This window comes from Podospora bellae-mahoneyi (genome assembly GCF_035222275.1).
Source record: "Podospora bellae-mahoneyi strain CBS 112042 chromosome 1 map unlocalized CBS112042p_1, whole genome shotgun sequence".
Classification (NCBI taxonomy): Eukaryota; Fungi; Ascomycota; class Sordariomycetes; order Sordariales; family Podosporaceae; genus Podospora; species Podospora bellae-mahoneyi.
The window spans coordinates 384,753-400,456 of record NW_026946359.1 but is presented as its reverse complement, the minus strand read 5'-3'; the positions used below and the strand labels follow the sequence as shown (position 1 = coordinate 400,456).

At 53.6% G+C, this 15,704-nt stretch overlaps 2 protein-coding genes across 2 annotated transcripts; both read right to left on the bottom strand.

Moving 5' to 3' along the window:
• Positions 1-645: 645 nt before the first annotated feature.
• Positions 646-762, bottom strand: QC761_101831 (uncharacterized protein; the record flags this gene model as incomplete). The annotated part of the gene is made up of 1 exon (XM_062873425.1): positions 646-762. One exon carries the CDS (start codon positions 760-762, stop codon positions 646-648), a length of 117 nt encoding a protein of 38 aa, XP_062736449.1.
• A 588-nt stretch (positions 763-1,350) lies between these two features.
• Positions 1,351-4,793, bottom strand: GT2 (Type 2 glycosyltransferase). Its single transcript, XM_062873426.1, has 3 exons — positions 3,704-4,793; positions 2,760-3,638; positions 1,351-2,694 (listed from the first exon to the last, which is right to left on the bottom strand). The coding sequence occupies exons 1-3, from the start codon at positions 3,787-3,789 to the stop codon at positions 2,193-2,195; spliced, it is 1,467 nt and encodes a 488-aa protein (XP_062736448.1). The 5' UTR covers positions 3,790-4,793; the 3' UTR covers positions 1,351-2,192.
• Positions 4,794-15,704: the final 10,911 nt, after the last annotated feature.

The window sequence follows — 15,704 nt, the reverse complement described above, 5'->3', positions numbered from 1 at the left end:
AGGGCGAGAAGCGGGATAATTGCAACCTCGTGTACATGGCGCCCAGAAAGAGAGGCTTCCTATTTCTGTCAGTATGGAAATTCATTCATGATCATGCTTCATATTTCGAATTCCTGCTTTTTTCCGGTCTTCCTGGACTGCGTAACATATCCAACCAATCAAACTGTAAGATATATGTCGAAGAAACAAGCTGTGCCTGACAGGCCGGGCAGCTGGCCGAGCCAGTCAGCCAGTATGTAGGTATATCTGCGAGCCAAGACCGAGCAGTGTGTTGAATAGAAGCAGGTACGGGCACGCTTTCCCTGACATGTCCGGTGACGTAAGGTATGGGTCGCTGTCAGGAACTGTACGGTACATTGAATGTCCGTCAGTAGTACCAAAACTGGGCATAGAATCGGTTGGCTTGGTTCCATGGGGCCTCAAGGTCACCTGTCCTTCTGAATGAGCTGCTCGGTGGTCAATTCGAGATTGTGCGTGGTCTCCACTCTGTTTACGAATGGCTGGAGTATCAATATTCCCTATCTCGATCTCGCTCGATTAGCTTTGTCAACAGACCATGACGATACATCGTCAAGGGTTCCCTGATAATAACTTCACTTGATTCGGTCAGAGGGGCACAGCGGCTCTTGTCCAGGGCGGGGTTGGTCATTTGATATACCTCGAAGAATGGCTGTGTTGCAGTGGCCGTTCCGTGCTTTCAAACCTTATAGAAGCGAGCTTTGTGTTCTGAAGGCTCGTCAGGAGACGAGAACGATGTGGCATCGTAAATCTGCCCGGTGGAGGGGCCTGGTTTGTCGTCTTCTTAATCGGTCTAGATGCATCACGCAACACCTGATCGGCCTATCAGGAACCCTGGAAAGAGCTTCGGGTCTTGGGACGTGGGCTGTCCACACAAGAGTCCTGGGGCTGCTGTCAGCCAACCTGGAATCGAGGACAGGCGTACGTGGCGGCGACCAGGGAGATGTCCCCAGGTTATTTTCGGTGCGTGATGCATGTTGTACGCCGAGCTGGCTGCTGCTTTGGGGGCAAGCGGGACGTGGGCGTGTGCAGTTCAAGCGCGAGTCCTCCTTGGACCATCGAGGGCCGAATGCCGTGTCACCCCATGTCTTTCCTCGCCTACTACAAGGCCAAGCATCGACATGGGTAGGCATCACGTTGCGGCCAGGTCGGTGTGTTTCCAAAGCGATGCGCAGATGTCGTGCATTGGTTTGGTTAAGGTTAGTCTGCTGTGCTACCTGACCTTGGTAAAGATCGCCAGTGTGAAAGGTCCCTGGTAGCCAGATTGGGAAGACTGCCCGCTCTTGATTGGTCCGTTGGCTTTCTTATACCAGCTGGCACCGAATCAACATCCAGCTTTGCGCGAGCTATGAAAAAGACAGGAAGTATCGACAAACATATAGAGGCCAATAACTTTTTTTGCCATTGGATACCAGAGCAATCGTCTCCGTCAGTCTATCTATCTCTAACGGACACCATTCTAATTCTCTTGTGTATGTCCTCTTGCGTCCCAGTGGGTGAGAGGTTTTCTCTTTGACCCATATACCAACCAAGCCCCCAGACCTGTTCCCTGCCTATTAAAGAGCGAGTGCCCATTCCGAAGCCTCGCTCCCTGCCAACACAAACCGCGTGTGTTCCATGCCGGCGACCTTTGAAATACCATTACGATTTTGACCCTGGAGACCCGTTTCCCACCATGAACCGTCCTAGCCACAATGGGCACCATAATGAAGAGAGATGAAATCGGAGAAAAAAGAAAAAAAAGACGAGAAAAAAAAACTCGTGAAAACATGAGCCTGAAAAAAAGAAGAGAAAAAAAAAAGAACAAATCTCAAACTTTTCCTCGTCGCCGCGGACCAACCCCCGTTTTTGTTGTTGTGATGAATCGTAAGTGATGCGCCCTCGAACAGCCTCTTGAGAAGAAAACGAGCCACAGGGGGGGTGAGAAGAACCCCAAACCCAAAAACCAATCCCGTCCGGGATAAAGGAGTCCTGTTGACCTCAATCCCATGCCCTTATATTCCTGACCCCCCGACCGTCCTGATACCCAAAAAATGAAATTCGTAGCATCCCAAACCATTCGGCCACATGAATCGTGATATTAATGCACTGGCGAGACGGCTTCGTTTTTGGAGGTCGTCCCAACCACCCGTGCTGCTTTCCCCTTCCCCAGCGTCGGTGTTGCGCCGTGAATGTTACAACACTTCGTCCACCATGCATCCGCTAAACTCGTGCTTCTGCGCCAGATAGGAAGCCCGGCGGGCTTGGGAGGTGGCCGTGTGCCGCACCGACTCGAGAAGATCTGGCCCGCCCGGCATGGCCATGGCCTGGCTGCGGACCGGCTTCTCTTGGAGACGGAACTGGTTGTGCTCGTCACCATCCTCACGACTGCCCCACGACGTCTGCTTGAGCGTAAACAGCGCATACAGCTTGATGAACCCGTGGAACCAACCGAACAGAATGGACACGGGCAGGAACATGATGTCACTCGGATTCCTGCGGAACAGCCCAACCAGTTTTACCACTTTCGTGAAGCAAAACATGAATATTATTTCTGCAGCGAGTAGGATATAGCGGCTCCTGAGCTCCCAGTTCTCCGTCGCCCACCAGCACGAGAAGAGCAGAAGGGGATCGACGACAAAGGCAAGCGAAGTAAACGTTGCGATATGAAGCGCATATGTGCACCAAAGTTGCTGACTATTGTTGTGGGGGGCTTGAGTCAGTTTGGGACGTGAAGAGATAAAAGGGGGGTGTTGTCATACGTAAGCACGTGTCTTTCATGCACAAGACTGGTCCAGTTGCTCCTCCAATTGCTTCTCGCCCAGCGGGAACACTGATACAAGAACTTGAAGCCGTTTTCGAGCGTCGTCTCAATCTCACATTCGTTTTCGTACTGGATCCAGGTCTTCCACTTTTGGGCCACAAGCCATCGTGTCACGTAGTTATCGTCGTCCGCATTCAGGATGTATTTGCCCCATTTTTCATTCTTGAACCCGCCCAAAAAGTCGTAGCTCTTAAGAATCTCGGTTCGGTAGGCACCAGTGCGCCCCGACATGCAAGAAGTCCCGCCGTCAATATTGTGGGTCGCTGAGATTTCAAAATTCCTCCTCTCAATGTAGGCTGCGCCGAGCCAATTGAAGATGCGCGTTGTCAAGTCACCACCCACCCGCTTCACTCTCTGGCACGTGCCAACTCCACCCATCCTGTCGTCCTCGAACGGCGCCAGTAGCCAGGGCATGAGAGTCGACGGCCATTCTACGTCGTCATCAGCCATAACCGTGATGGGAGTCTGAACATGATCCCCCTCGAGCGCCCTGCACACCTGTAGCCGCTTGTTGGCCTTGTCGACGTGCAGAACCTCGATGACGGTTGGGTGTGTGCTGTTCACCCCACGGAGGGCGGAAACAGCCTCTTCCAGCGCATTGTGTATCTTGTAGGTGGTGACCAGAATCAGTTTGGCGGGCCTGCAGGCAAGGATGCTTTCCAGGGATGGCTGAAGCTCTTGCGGACGGTTGTGAATTGTTGGGATAATAACTGTGACATCGTTTGATGTGTATCTCGGTTTCTCCCAGTTCGGAACTATGGATTTGTATGTCCAGTGGCTGATGCAGTGGACAATCAGGCGGACATAACGATGAAGCCTGGAATTGTGCCGAGTCAGCTCCTGCAGGATTCAAAAAAAAAAAATAGTGGCATGTCAACCTACCAGAGGATTGTGTGGAAAATGGCCCAAAACTTCACAGACCAGAGGAAATCTAGCCTTGGAATTAGGAGATCCATAAGCTCAGGCATGCTGGTTTGTTGAAGCGAGTGAGATCCAGACAGGAGACGGGGGATTCTTGGCTGCTTTTATATAGGCAGACCAAGTCCGGTCTGGTTTTGAAGGTTTGGTGACAGGTCTCGCCAAGCTGCGAGATCGAGGTGGGTGGTAGGGCAATGTTTCGTTTTAGAACGTCGAGGTTTCAGCAACCAGGCCGGGGCGGAGCCCAGTCGGGAGAGAAGCGGGAGGAGAGCGGGTGGTGGAGACCGAGAAACGGCACGGCCGTGTCATGAACGTCGAGGGGTTGTAGGGGAGAGATTCGAGCTTTCTCCAGCCTTGAAGGTTTTGCTCTCGGGCGGTAGGAGCCTGCCCGTGTTCTGGAACAGCGACTGAAATCAAACAAAACGACCGGCACAGGCGAGTCCCGCTGGCACAACAAGGTTGTTGTTGCCGTCGACGAGGATGCCCAAGATAGTATACACACAAGACGGGGTAACGTCAAGGAAACAAAGCCATGGCATGAACCAATTGGCCTCTTGGAAGAAGACAAGAACAAAAAAGCAAAGACGCGGCGGGAAGACATCCCCGGGACTAGGCTCGGGGAGGGAGTGCCGGCATATATAGCCAGAGGGGGGGAGGACGAGAAGAAGCGAGGCAGGAGGAGACTGGCGACGCATCAGGGACGTGGTACTCTCTGTCAACTTTGACAGAGCTTCCTTGACAAGGAAGGTGAACAAATGAGAAGGCGAGATTTTTTTGCTCAGAGGAGTGGCAGCAGCAAGAGAGATGGAGGGTACCGTCCATGTACTGGGCGTCGGCAACTGCCCGGCAGGAGCCCATGCAGAAAGGTACTCGGTCCACGATGGAGGTGGAAGCCAATCTTGGAGGCAATACTTAGTTGCAGCAGATACCCCCGTACATCGTACCTCGTAGGGTATTAGCTGCTCAAGCGGACTGGAAGGGGGTTTTGGTTTTGTTGCGCACCCTCGAGGTGAAGTGGGACACCAGACAAAGACAACAAGGTGCACAACTGCAGAACCCATGCACATTAGAAAAACGACCCATAGCTGCAATTGCTTTGGTAGTTTTTTGTAGCCAGCCAAGCGTGCCGGTACCAGCCAAGGGGGGGTGTACCTAGGGTGATGGCCTGCCAGGGGGGGTGTTGAGGCAAGGGCCCTTTTTGGGGGTATTGCTGCATGCTGGAGAGGGGGGGTGCAGCTGTGAGGAATGGATGCCACCGGGGGTTTAACCCCAAGAAGTGATTTTTGAAATTTTATTCGAATGCTTTTAGAGTGCGCCAGAAGCGGGCCCATGCGTAGTGATAGGTTTCCATGGCTGTACATTCTGTCCTCAATCTCACGCTTCAGAGATATCGTTCTGTTTTGGCCTTTGGCGAACGTCGAAACTTTTGCCATTGGTGACATGGGTTAAAGGGACGGAGCGTTGCCAAGCCAAGCTCCCTGAGGTCTGGACACGCTGCGGCAACCCGCCATAATCGCCGAGCTTGCGCGAGCGAGGGGTGATTTTGAGGCTTTAAAAAAATGGGCTGGACGGGGATGTGGAGGCTTGATCCACCAGGGATTCCGTCAAGAGCACATGTACACTCTGGTACTGGGCCGTACAAAATGCGTGGGCAGGCTGCTGTTCTTCTTGACCAGTAGCAGTCAGCGGGGGAGTACACTTGGACCGCCGCGCCTGTCCATCCCCAGCAACGGGGGGAAAGAGAGAGGCACGCGCTGGTTGTGGTGAGAGCTCTCCACCGTCAGCGCTTGCGCCTAACCAAGTCTGCGCTTGTTGTTAGAGCACAGTATGTGGCCAGTGAGCGCCCCGCCGTGGGCCAGACCCTCTATCTTCCTTTGGCAATCAACTCGCTGTGATAATCAGAGGCCTGCTGCTGTGTTGGCGGCTGCTAGAGATACCTATCACATGGCGGAGGGACTCGGAATGCGGCCATTGGCGTGAGTTCTGTCCGCTGTTGAGCAATCATATTCGGAACTGGTTGCTCCACACCGGCCAAGGTTCAATCGACAACCGGGTTGTTGGCGATCGATCTCCCGGCCTTCTCGGCAATGACCGGCTTGCACTTTGTTGCTGATGGCCTTGTTCAATGGATAGAGCCGGCAATCTTGTTGGTGAAAGCTCGCGTTCGCTGTGAACACAGGTTGGAGGTTCATATGTCATTAGTCATTTGCGGAGCGCAGGAAATCCGACGTTGACAAGCGACGAATCATCGAATCATCAGATGAACACCGCGGCTCCAGGTGTGGAGGTCTGGAACGGAGAACCGTTTGTTTTCTGGAGTACTTGGCGTTCCTTTGACGATCCACCCCACGGTCTCTACAACGCTGGTGTTGCAGTCGACATCCAATCCGTCGGCGGTGATGAAATTACCTCCCCGGAATGCACACCTGGGGGAACACGGCGAGGGACGGGGCCGGAAAGACTCGAAACGACATGCTGCCGGCCTTGGATATGTATGGCACGGGCCCGACATGGTGAAGGGACATTGGTGCTGGAGATTCAACGTTATCGACTACCTCTTTGGGAACCGGCCTCGGGCGAAAGTCTTTGATGGGCGGGGGAGAGCGGGTACAAATTAGGTCAAACAGGGTCTACTCCTTGTCCGAGATGGGTCCTAAACCCTACCTTCTTCAAGGATGTCATCAAGGGTGGTCCAACGGGAGCCCACTTGGCCGTGAACGGAGAACGGTCGAGCCGGCGATCCATTGCTCCGCCAATTTTGGCAATACGGAAGCACGGGCCACAACATCATCCCGTCGTTAGAGGTAGGTCCCCTTCAAAGCACCCTCGGTTGTCGGGATAACCCACGCAGCGAGATGTGGCTTCATCATATCATCCATCTTTGTTGGCGTGCTGGCAGGCGATGTTTGACGTGGGTGTCGTTAGGGCAGCCGACTATAGTGACGACAGTTGACGTGGGCTTCGTTTCGTCCTGTCTTTGTGGATGGGGGCGGGTCCATACTGAAGGTGAAAGCCCCAACAAGTGTCGATGGCCATCTCTCATGCAGGTACGAAGTGCCCGGCCACTGCCGTGATGACGGAAAGACACCTTGCATCCGAACAAGATCTTGAGCGGTCCGCGTATGCTGGCTGGCGGCCGTGTAGACTAATCGGGGTCGAGCAGATGCGCCCCCTGTTGTATAAACGGCTGCCACCCGAAACGCTGCTAGTAAGGATTGGTTTGCACCTCATAGTTGACACGCTTCAATTCGGTCAAGGCCGTCCTGCCATGCCTCGGTGAGAACAAGGCCTGGTTTAGGGCTGGCTTCGTCATGCGCTGTCAATAACATTCTGCGACGGTACCGCGTGTCGACGATCAAGTTTTGAGCCTGATGAACTCTTTGATATGAGTATGGCCCTTGTTATGACCCGCAGCGCTTGCCAACTATGGACCTCGGGATCAAACTATGCCCTTGCTCAGAGCAAATCCCGTGCAGAAGAGACAGAAGAAAAAGTAGGTCGAAGATCTTCAGGTCCGTTAACGCCGAAGGTGGTTGCATGATATCTGTGATGTTGACGAACCGTGGCTCTCCTGATTGGCGAGAAGAAAAAGACACATCTTTCTGCTCAGGAGACAGTTGCTGGCGTGTTCAATGTTCGGGTTCAGTACGCGAGAGACTGTTGTTTCACCACGTCTCGCTCAGGGACGTCGTCAAATTCGACCGCCCTACACGGGCCGCCATGTGGACCAGACGTCACAACGGCCGAGGAGAATTCGGGCCCCCACAGGCCGGGGGAGTCGAGCCGGACCGAAGCCGAGTGCTGCTGAGCCTCCGCAAAGTTGTTGCTCTCAGGGGTAGCATCCACTCGTAGAAAGGATAAGGATCAGGTCATTGTCTCATCCCTGAAAACATCAGAGTGGCAGTGAGTGGCAGCATCATGGAATTCGAGTCCAAAGCGTCGAACTGGGGTGCCGGCCAATGTCCAGTCTCGATCAGAAGAGCCGAGTTTGGATGGCCAGGTGTCAACCGGCCGGCTGAGCCACATAGGTATAACTACTCTGCTGGGTGTGATGTAGGTGCAAATATAGCACTACATTTGTCGTATATATGATAAATCTCAAGACAAGGTGTGTACATACCTTGGTGAAGCTGGTGAATGTGTTTTGTCAGGTGGGCCCACCTGGCACGACTCATGTCGCAATTCAACGGAGCGCCCCGTTCGTTGCCGTTCAATGGCGTCGAAGCAGGCGCCACATCGTTGGCGATCCGGAAGGGCGCTCACCGGCGGCGAACTTTCTTATTCCCCCCCATAGTTCGCGATGTGTGACCTAACGGATTGCGTGACGATCTCCCGAGTGAAGACGACTTGCTACACGCATCCCCACAAAGCTGGAAAACATCCCGCGCCGTCTCTCTGACGATGAATAAATTAGAGGTGTGTGGTGTGTATATGAGTTGGGGTATGTGGGGATGAGGTTGCAGCTAGCGATATGCCAAGAACCATCCCGCACTCACCCAACGTCTCTCCTTTCCCATCGTGGCCCAGTAGACACATGTACTTTCTGTGACTTGTACAAACTGCTATGGTGCTGGCGTATCTAATTCGGGCTTGCCATGACGGCGTTTCTGCGAGACGGGATGCGTTTGGAAGCGTTGGCACATATAGATATCGCGACGCCTTGCTGATAAGAAATTTGTAAAAATGACAAGGCTGCAACTCCTTCTGCAGCTAAAACCCAAGTGTTACATCAGGAGGACAAGAAACACTTGGATGATGTGGGACAAATAATTCTTTCCCGCACTCAAGTCAGAAGTTAGTTCAAAGTGCTCTTCCACTCTGCCGGCCCGGTTATTAGGGTTCGCTGAGTGGTCTGTGCTGCCTGCCTGTTCTGGTGAACTCGGGACGGGAGGCAGTCGCGAATAGGTAGGTTCACTGACGTGGGATGATTGAGTACCTACCTAGGTACTTTACTTCGGTTCTTCAGAAAAAGCAACGACAAGGCCTTCTAGAATGCACACCCTGCTATCTCGCACTTCTATTTCCAGAGTTGCACTATGCCAACCCCCATGGGATTCGATACGTTATCGTTGGGATCATGCTTTACTACAACGCTGCAGCATCCTCCTCGCCATCACACGTATAATGGCAACCTCTTTTCTGCGTGCCCAGACCTCATCGGGCCGGCATATCGTCGGCAATGTGTTGACAAGAAATATCGTCATTTGGTTCGAGAAGAGCCAGCCAGACACCCAGAGCATCATCGCCCTGAATTGCCTTGGCTTCAGCTGTCCAACCGGGCAATGATGAGCATGTGTTCGTGCAGCACGTCACTGCTACCTCCCTTTTGTCGACCATTCATCCGGAATTAAAATCCTCACCAGAGCCATGTTGCTGAGATTGACGCCGGTCTCAACCAAGGGCATCTTGGCCCATCCCGCGGTCCTTGTTGGAGTGCGCTACCAGCACGCGCAGAACCGATATCAAGCGGCACACTAATAATAATACTGCCACCTCAGAGCCGAATCGAGGGGTTGCAAAGTTCTTCAAGCTCTCTGCGACCGCCCCCCGCCACGCACTCGCTCATTTCTCTGACTGCACGCAATGCCGTCCCATGGCCATGTCCTGTCGACTTGCAATCCACCCGCATCTGATGCATTGTGTACAAGGGCCCGCTAACGTCATAGCGACCTCGGGGCAGCAAGTGGAAGGGATTGGCGCAGGCATCGTGGCTGTCGTGGTGCTGTTGGGTGGTGAGATGATGTGGAAGAGAATTCATTCGCTTCTGCAAATTGGGAAGCACCCAGCAAGCGAAGGTCTGCTGTGGTGGAACAATGGAACCCAACCCGCGGCCCGGAGAGCATGGCTCGGGGAAGCAGCAGTGCAGCTCCGGCAGATGCGGTCGATCTGGATGATGCGCATTCAAGGGCTTTTTTCCTGCGGCGAAAAGTGGCATTTTTCTGGATAAACTGTGATACTGCCTCTCAGACCCCCGGGCTCCCAGACCCCCAGGTCCAAATCCAGGCTCGGCGTGGGTATGCCCCGGGCATACAGGCAGGTAATATCGACATCTACCACAACTCGAAAGGCGGGCCATCCAAGCGGGGCCATGATGTCTAATCTTTTCAGCAATTTATCTCTTCTATGACGCCTTTCTCCTGCATATGCCCCGACGATGTGGTTGCATCATTACCGTTTGGTGCCTTGTTCTGGCGTCGCTGATGCAAAGCACAGGGTTCAGGATGGCAACAGCCTGCCATTATCTCCTTCCTCCAGCGTGGCAAGCAGATAATGTCAAAGAGCTCCCGGGATCCATGATCCTTTCCTTTTCCCGTGCCGTGGAAAAGGCCGCGCATGTCACCGACCCATTACCGTACCGGTCCGACTGAAACCCGGCCAGCTTTGTCTGTTCAAAACACTGGATATGATCCCAGGGCAGGCCTGCCTTCATGATCAAACCACGATTCGCACAGTCTGACTGGCGGTCAAGAGGCGAATTGATAGGCTGTTCCGCGCGCATCATCCAAGGAAAGACCCCCCAGCTCACCGACACGCCGCCGAATCGACAGCCTAGAGTCAAGAGAGTGTTGGTCATCCTCCTCATCTCGTTTTCCGTTCTCCCGGCATGTCCAAGAGCACCTCAAGTCACCATTTGTCAACAGCCGTCGTCCGCAGATGGGTCAAGCACCCCGAGAGCGCAGCCCAACCAGCGATAAGCTGGCTCCGAGAGCGGACAGCGGCAAGCGGGCCGTTGTCCTGTCGTGCCATACCGCTGTGGCGAGTCCTTCCCTGATAACGGCTTCGCTACCGCTAGACCATCAAGCCAGTTGCTATCTGGCAATGGATAAGGGAGGGTCTAAGACTATGGCGAGCGACTGACGATCTGCTTGGGAGCTCCCTAGAGTATGTGTTTTGAACGCTATGGGACCGTTGGGACTAGGAAGGTCGAAACCCTCCCCGGAGTCCTCAGACGCTTTCTACCTGACGGCAAAGCTTTCCCTGAGATGTCCTTGGGGCTTTGATAGTCACGAGGACTGCTGCAGACGGCGAAACACCCCGTCTTTGCTTTCTGGTTGGCCAATCTGGCTTCAGCTTGGATGCAGAGCACATTTCCTGTCCAACTTCTTCATCACCAACGGACGCCTCCCAGTGCCCATATGGGATCGACATGGCTGGTGAACTTGGCCGCGGTCACCGGGCTTTGAACCTCTGCGGTACGATCATTGCCACCGCGACCCCTCTCTAGTTTGTGTCCGGACGCTGATTATGGTAACAGAAACCCCGCCTTCTGGGAGTTCTAGATTTCCTCGGCAGCGGCAACGAGGACGTATGAGGTGATCAGTCACATCGACGAGGCCCTGCCGATTGCGGGGAAGACACCAAGGGTACTTGAAGGTACTTGGGAAAAGCGCTCTGTCAAGTTCAGGTGATGGACATGATCAGAACACAGCCGTATTGGGGAACACGAAGTTGTCATGTTATGTGGTCGCTGTCAAGTGCTCTTCTCTACCAGAGTTCAACTTCCCATACGTGGCAAGCAACATCGAGAATGTACACACCAAGCACCGAGAAGCAACAGTGTGTCACGCATGACGTGAGAGGATGAGTCTTCTTTTCAACATACAGCTCTTCGTATGTCAGACGTGTGCGGCGTGCTTCTTTCAGGATCAAAGCAGTTGGGCGACGGTGTGACGGTCCAGCGATAGGAGAGGGTCCAGGCACTCTCCCGGAGAAAGCGGCTGCTTAGCTTGGGAATGCTATATCTACACCCCCCGAGCCCCAACGGAGGATCATGCTGGGAGAAGGAAGGCTCTAAGGATACGTCGATCCCAATTCGTCAGGCACAGAGACGTGTTGACAGGAATCTTGGACCAAGTATTTCACTTCAGCCGATGTCCCACTAGCTCCAACATCACCAGTGGATTTGCATTGTGCGCGAAGGAGCAGCCATTCGGAAGCAAAGCAAATGCGGAATACGCTTTTGAGGCGGAGCGGTCCTTCCCTCCCCGAGAGCAAGCATCTGCGAGGTTTGGGCTAGGATTCGCGGTTGAAATTCTCACCAATTAGAGAACACAATTTGCTTCTGCCTCATCACTCTGCCTGCTTTCACTTCGCGACGAGTTCCTTGTTTGGGAGTAGATCGGGACTCGAGAGCGACCACTCATGAGTGACTGGTTATGTCATCGGTGGGTTCAGACAGGGCTGAACTACCACAAGTCATGATATATCTGGAGTCAGCGCTGCTGATTCATAGAACCCCTCAGATAAAACAACTCTACCACCATCCAGGCTGCCATATACCTCTGGTGTCTCGCCCACCAGGAGTCTTCAAGATTTAGGACTTCAGACATCCTGAGAGAAATTTGTCTCGCTTCACACCAGGGCCCGGTTATAATCAGAAGACTAGAGCTTGTTCTATTTCTCTTTTTCAGCTTCGAGACGACAACATTGCCATGATTTATGGAGAACGGCATATCCCCTCCGCCACTAGGATTCAGGTCAGCTCATCATCAACCATCATGGACTGTCTACCTACAAGTTTATTCGGCCTGTAATAAGTTCTCTGGGCTTCAAGGCCGGCACCTAGTCATCTGACATTGGCAAGAAATACTAAGCAGTAGGCCCATGGAAAGACTTGTTAGGACTTGCGTTGGCCAGGATAAGCCCATGGGTAAGCCGTCGTCCCAATGGACAAAACAATGCAAGCAAGTGCCTTTGCGTCTTGAAGAGCTATATGCTCTTTGACCCTCTTGATTGTTGCTTGTTGCAACTGTATGATTCCTTCTCTTTCGCAGCTATTTGCTACCTAGTGGTAGCTTTCGTCGCGATCTGAAGGACGGGAGAACTATGAAGGGGGAAAGCTTGCATCCAGACCTTTTCCTCATGGTCCATTATGCAATGTGCATTGAATGCGCATTATCACAGCTCCTTTGTCCCTCTCATCTCACATCTATCTCTATTTTCAAATTTTTATCGCCGACGCTACCCATGGCCGGTGCGATGCATCGAAACCTCGGAGGGCAGGTCAATAGAGTCCAACGTTCGGGGTTTCAACTGCAGCAACCAAGTGTGCTGGGCCAACGGTCGGTCCACTGATACTCTATCTGCTTGTGTCTCATTCTCTATTCCTGCTCTCGTTTAACTCGTTCCAGCCACCGGCGAGATAGCGAGCCGTGCAAGCCGTTATAAAGCTTCCACGAAGAGGGGGAAAAGTTCTTCACCGGCTGGCAAGGGGAAGGGCAGTGTTTTGAGCATCCGTATCAGGCAGGGAAGGAGATCCGGCCACCGCCTTTGCTTGGGTCATCTTCCCAACTTGGGACTTGACCGCCCACCCATCCATTCTCGGCAGGGGCCCCGACCGGGTAAAAGCCCCACCTTCACCGTTGATGTTCACCGCCGACCGAGAAGGAAGACAATCCGTGGATCCTGTCCCGCCTCCTCTCCCGGTTTTCTCCACCCCCAGGTCGCATCCTAGAGCAACGCGCAGAAAAGAAAAAAAACAGAGACAACACTCAGGATGGTAGGAGGACAAGATGCGGGGTTTTTGGCTCAAACTCGGCTCGTGCCGTCGAGCCGTGGCGGTGACGCTCATGGGAACAGCAAGCAACATGTTTGGAAGCAGACAGATCGAGAAGGCGGCGGCGGCGGATGGGCGGCTGGGCGCGCAAAGAAGCCAACCAAACTGCAGCTCGCCCACACCGACACGGCGCAACCTATAACGACAGCACCACATCCGTGTGGAGGAGGAGGAGCTTCGAGGGGTTGGAGGGGTTTGAGGAAGACGAGGGGAAGTTATCGCACGTTCCCCGGTGCGTTGTGTGCCCGCCACCGGCTTCGGCGGTGCGGGGCTCGTTCAATGTGTTCGTTCCACCATGGCACCTCAATGCTCACCTCCAGGGGCAGATACCGCCGTCGTCAGTTCACCACAAACGACGCCTCCGGATGAACGCGCAATCTGTGCAAGGTGACGAGAACGGCGAGTGATTACGGAGTAGTGGTACTTTGACCGCTCTTGATGAAACCATGGGGAAGTTCCATGTTTCCGGTAATAGTATTAGCAATTGAGATACACTGCTTGGTCGGCTCGCTAGACTCTTGTCTTTGCTGCTGCTGTATGAGGTGTCTGAGGTGTCTGAGCTGTCCTACATTGCATATACTCCAGTAAGCGGAACACCTTCCTGTTTCCTGCACGGCCATGTTGTCTCTCTCTCTCTCTCTTCTCAAGTGTGCAAAAGAGAAGCGTTGATTTTTTTTTTGACTTTGTGTTCGGTCGTTTTGAAGATGCGGTCAACTTTGCAGTTGCTAGCAAGCGGAGACGTTGGGCTTTTGAAGAGAGCGGTGTCATGGTCCCTGGCGGGCTAAAAACAGCAAGAAAACAAAAACGGAAACATAATCCAACCCTAAAGGACCCAAGCGCGTGCATGTTTCACACGCCAGCAGCCCAAAGAGCTTTGCTGTTTTGCAAAGATCACCGATCCCCGCTGCAACCGCAACCGGCCATCATTTTCTTCACCTGTTGCTACAACTAGTGCCATCTTGAAGAAATCGCGGGAACATGCTGTCGGAGCCGGCAGATCCACCCGTCGAATCATGGATCGCTGGCGCTATCGACTCTTCTGTAGTGTAGTCAGGGGGCCAGATCTTTTTCCATCTTTTTCTTCCTTTTGCTTCTTGACCGCCGGTATGGTCGGATATTCCGAGGCCGGGTTGAGCCAATTTTTGTAAAACGTCTGGCAGGGTGCTGGCGGAGCAACCGGTGATGGCTACACACAGGAGCATACTTACTATCTACTATCACTGATACATATCTTCAGCACTGGCCAGGCATGGCCATTGTGGTCAATCCATCTGTGCTGCAGAAGCACACGCAAAGCAGCAATTACTTACAGCAGCTGGTGGCTGGCCTTTGTCCAATCAACCCGGACTGTGGTGTGGCTGACGAACGCGGATTCGCGGACGCAGACGACTGACTGGCTGGACACCATCCCTGTCGCCCCCTCTTTTCTCCCCCACACATGGCGCCCATCGACTGGGAGTGAGGCTGAATCAGTGGCTAGGCGTTCGTGCCTTGGTGCGCCAGCAGGGAGTACTCCGTAGTGGCCCCTCCTCCCGCTTAGTGCTTCTTCCCTTTCCACCCAGGGACCCAGCAACACGGTGGTGCGCACCGCCGGGAACGAAGATCGAGGGAAGCATCCCCATCAGATCATCCCACCACACCCATTTGAATTCCTGGATTTCCCCTCGTCTCCTCTCCTCCTCCTTCTCCTCCTCCTCCCCCCCTTTATCCTCTCCTTGGCCATCCATCCATCCGTCCATTTTACCGGCCACACACCACCTACACACGGTCACCACCACCACCCCTCCCCGACAGCCCAACCTACACCAACCACCTCCCCTCCTCTTTACTCATCACAACATCCGTCACAGCATCTCAGTCGCCCCTTACTTCTGCGACCACCCATCAACAATCACCACCATCAACCCCGCGCGCGACCGAGACAGGAGACCCGATCAACGAGGCCCGCGCCCACGTCTAATTATCCCACACCCGCGCCGCTCGACGCCGAATTAGACATTTTGCAACCATTCAATCAATCACTTCCCCTCTTGCCCCCCGCCCTTTTGTTTGTTTTGGTGCCTGCCCTGTCCACGCTTTTTTTCGTGGCTTGATTGATTGATTGATTGACACGGCATCATTTCCCTCTCTCCAGTCATTATTACTTGGTGTCATCTGGGGGCTGCTGCTCGGTGGATTCGGAGGAAGACGGGAGAGAGAGAGAGAGAGAGAGAGAGAGAGAGAGAGAGAGAGAGAGAGAGAGAGAGAGAGAGAGAGAGAGAGAGAGAGAGAGAGAGAGAGAGAGAGAGAGAGAGAGAGAGAGAGAGAGGTGCAAGGCCCAGCCCTCGGGGCAAAGATCGCAAAAGAAAAAAAGAGGGGGAAGTTTCTATTTTTCTTAGTTTTGGCACTGCGACCATCAGATGCATTCAG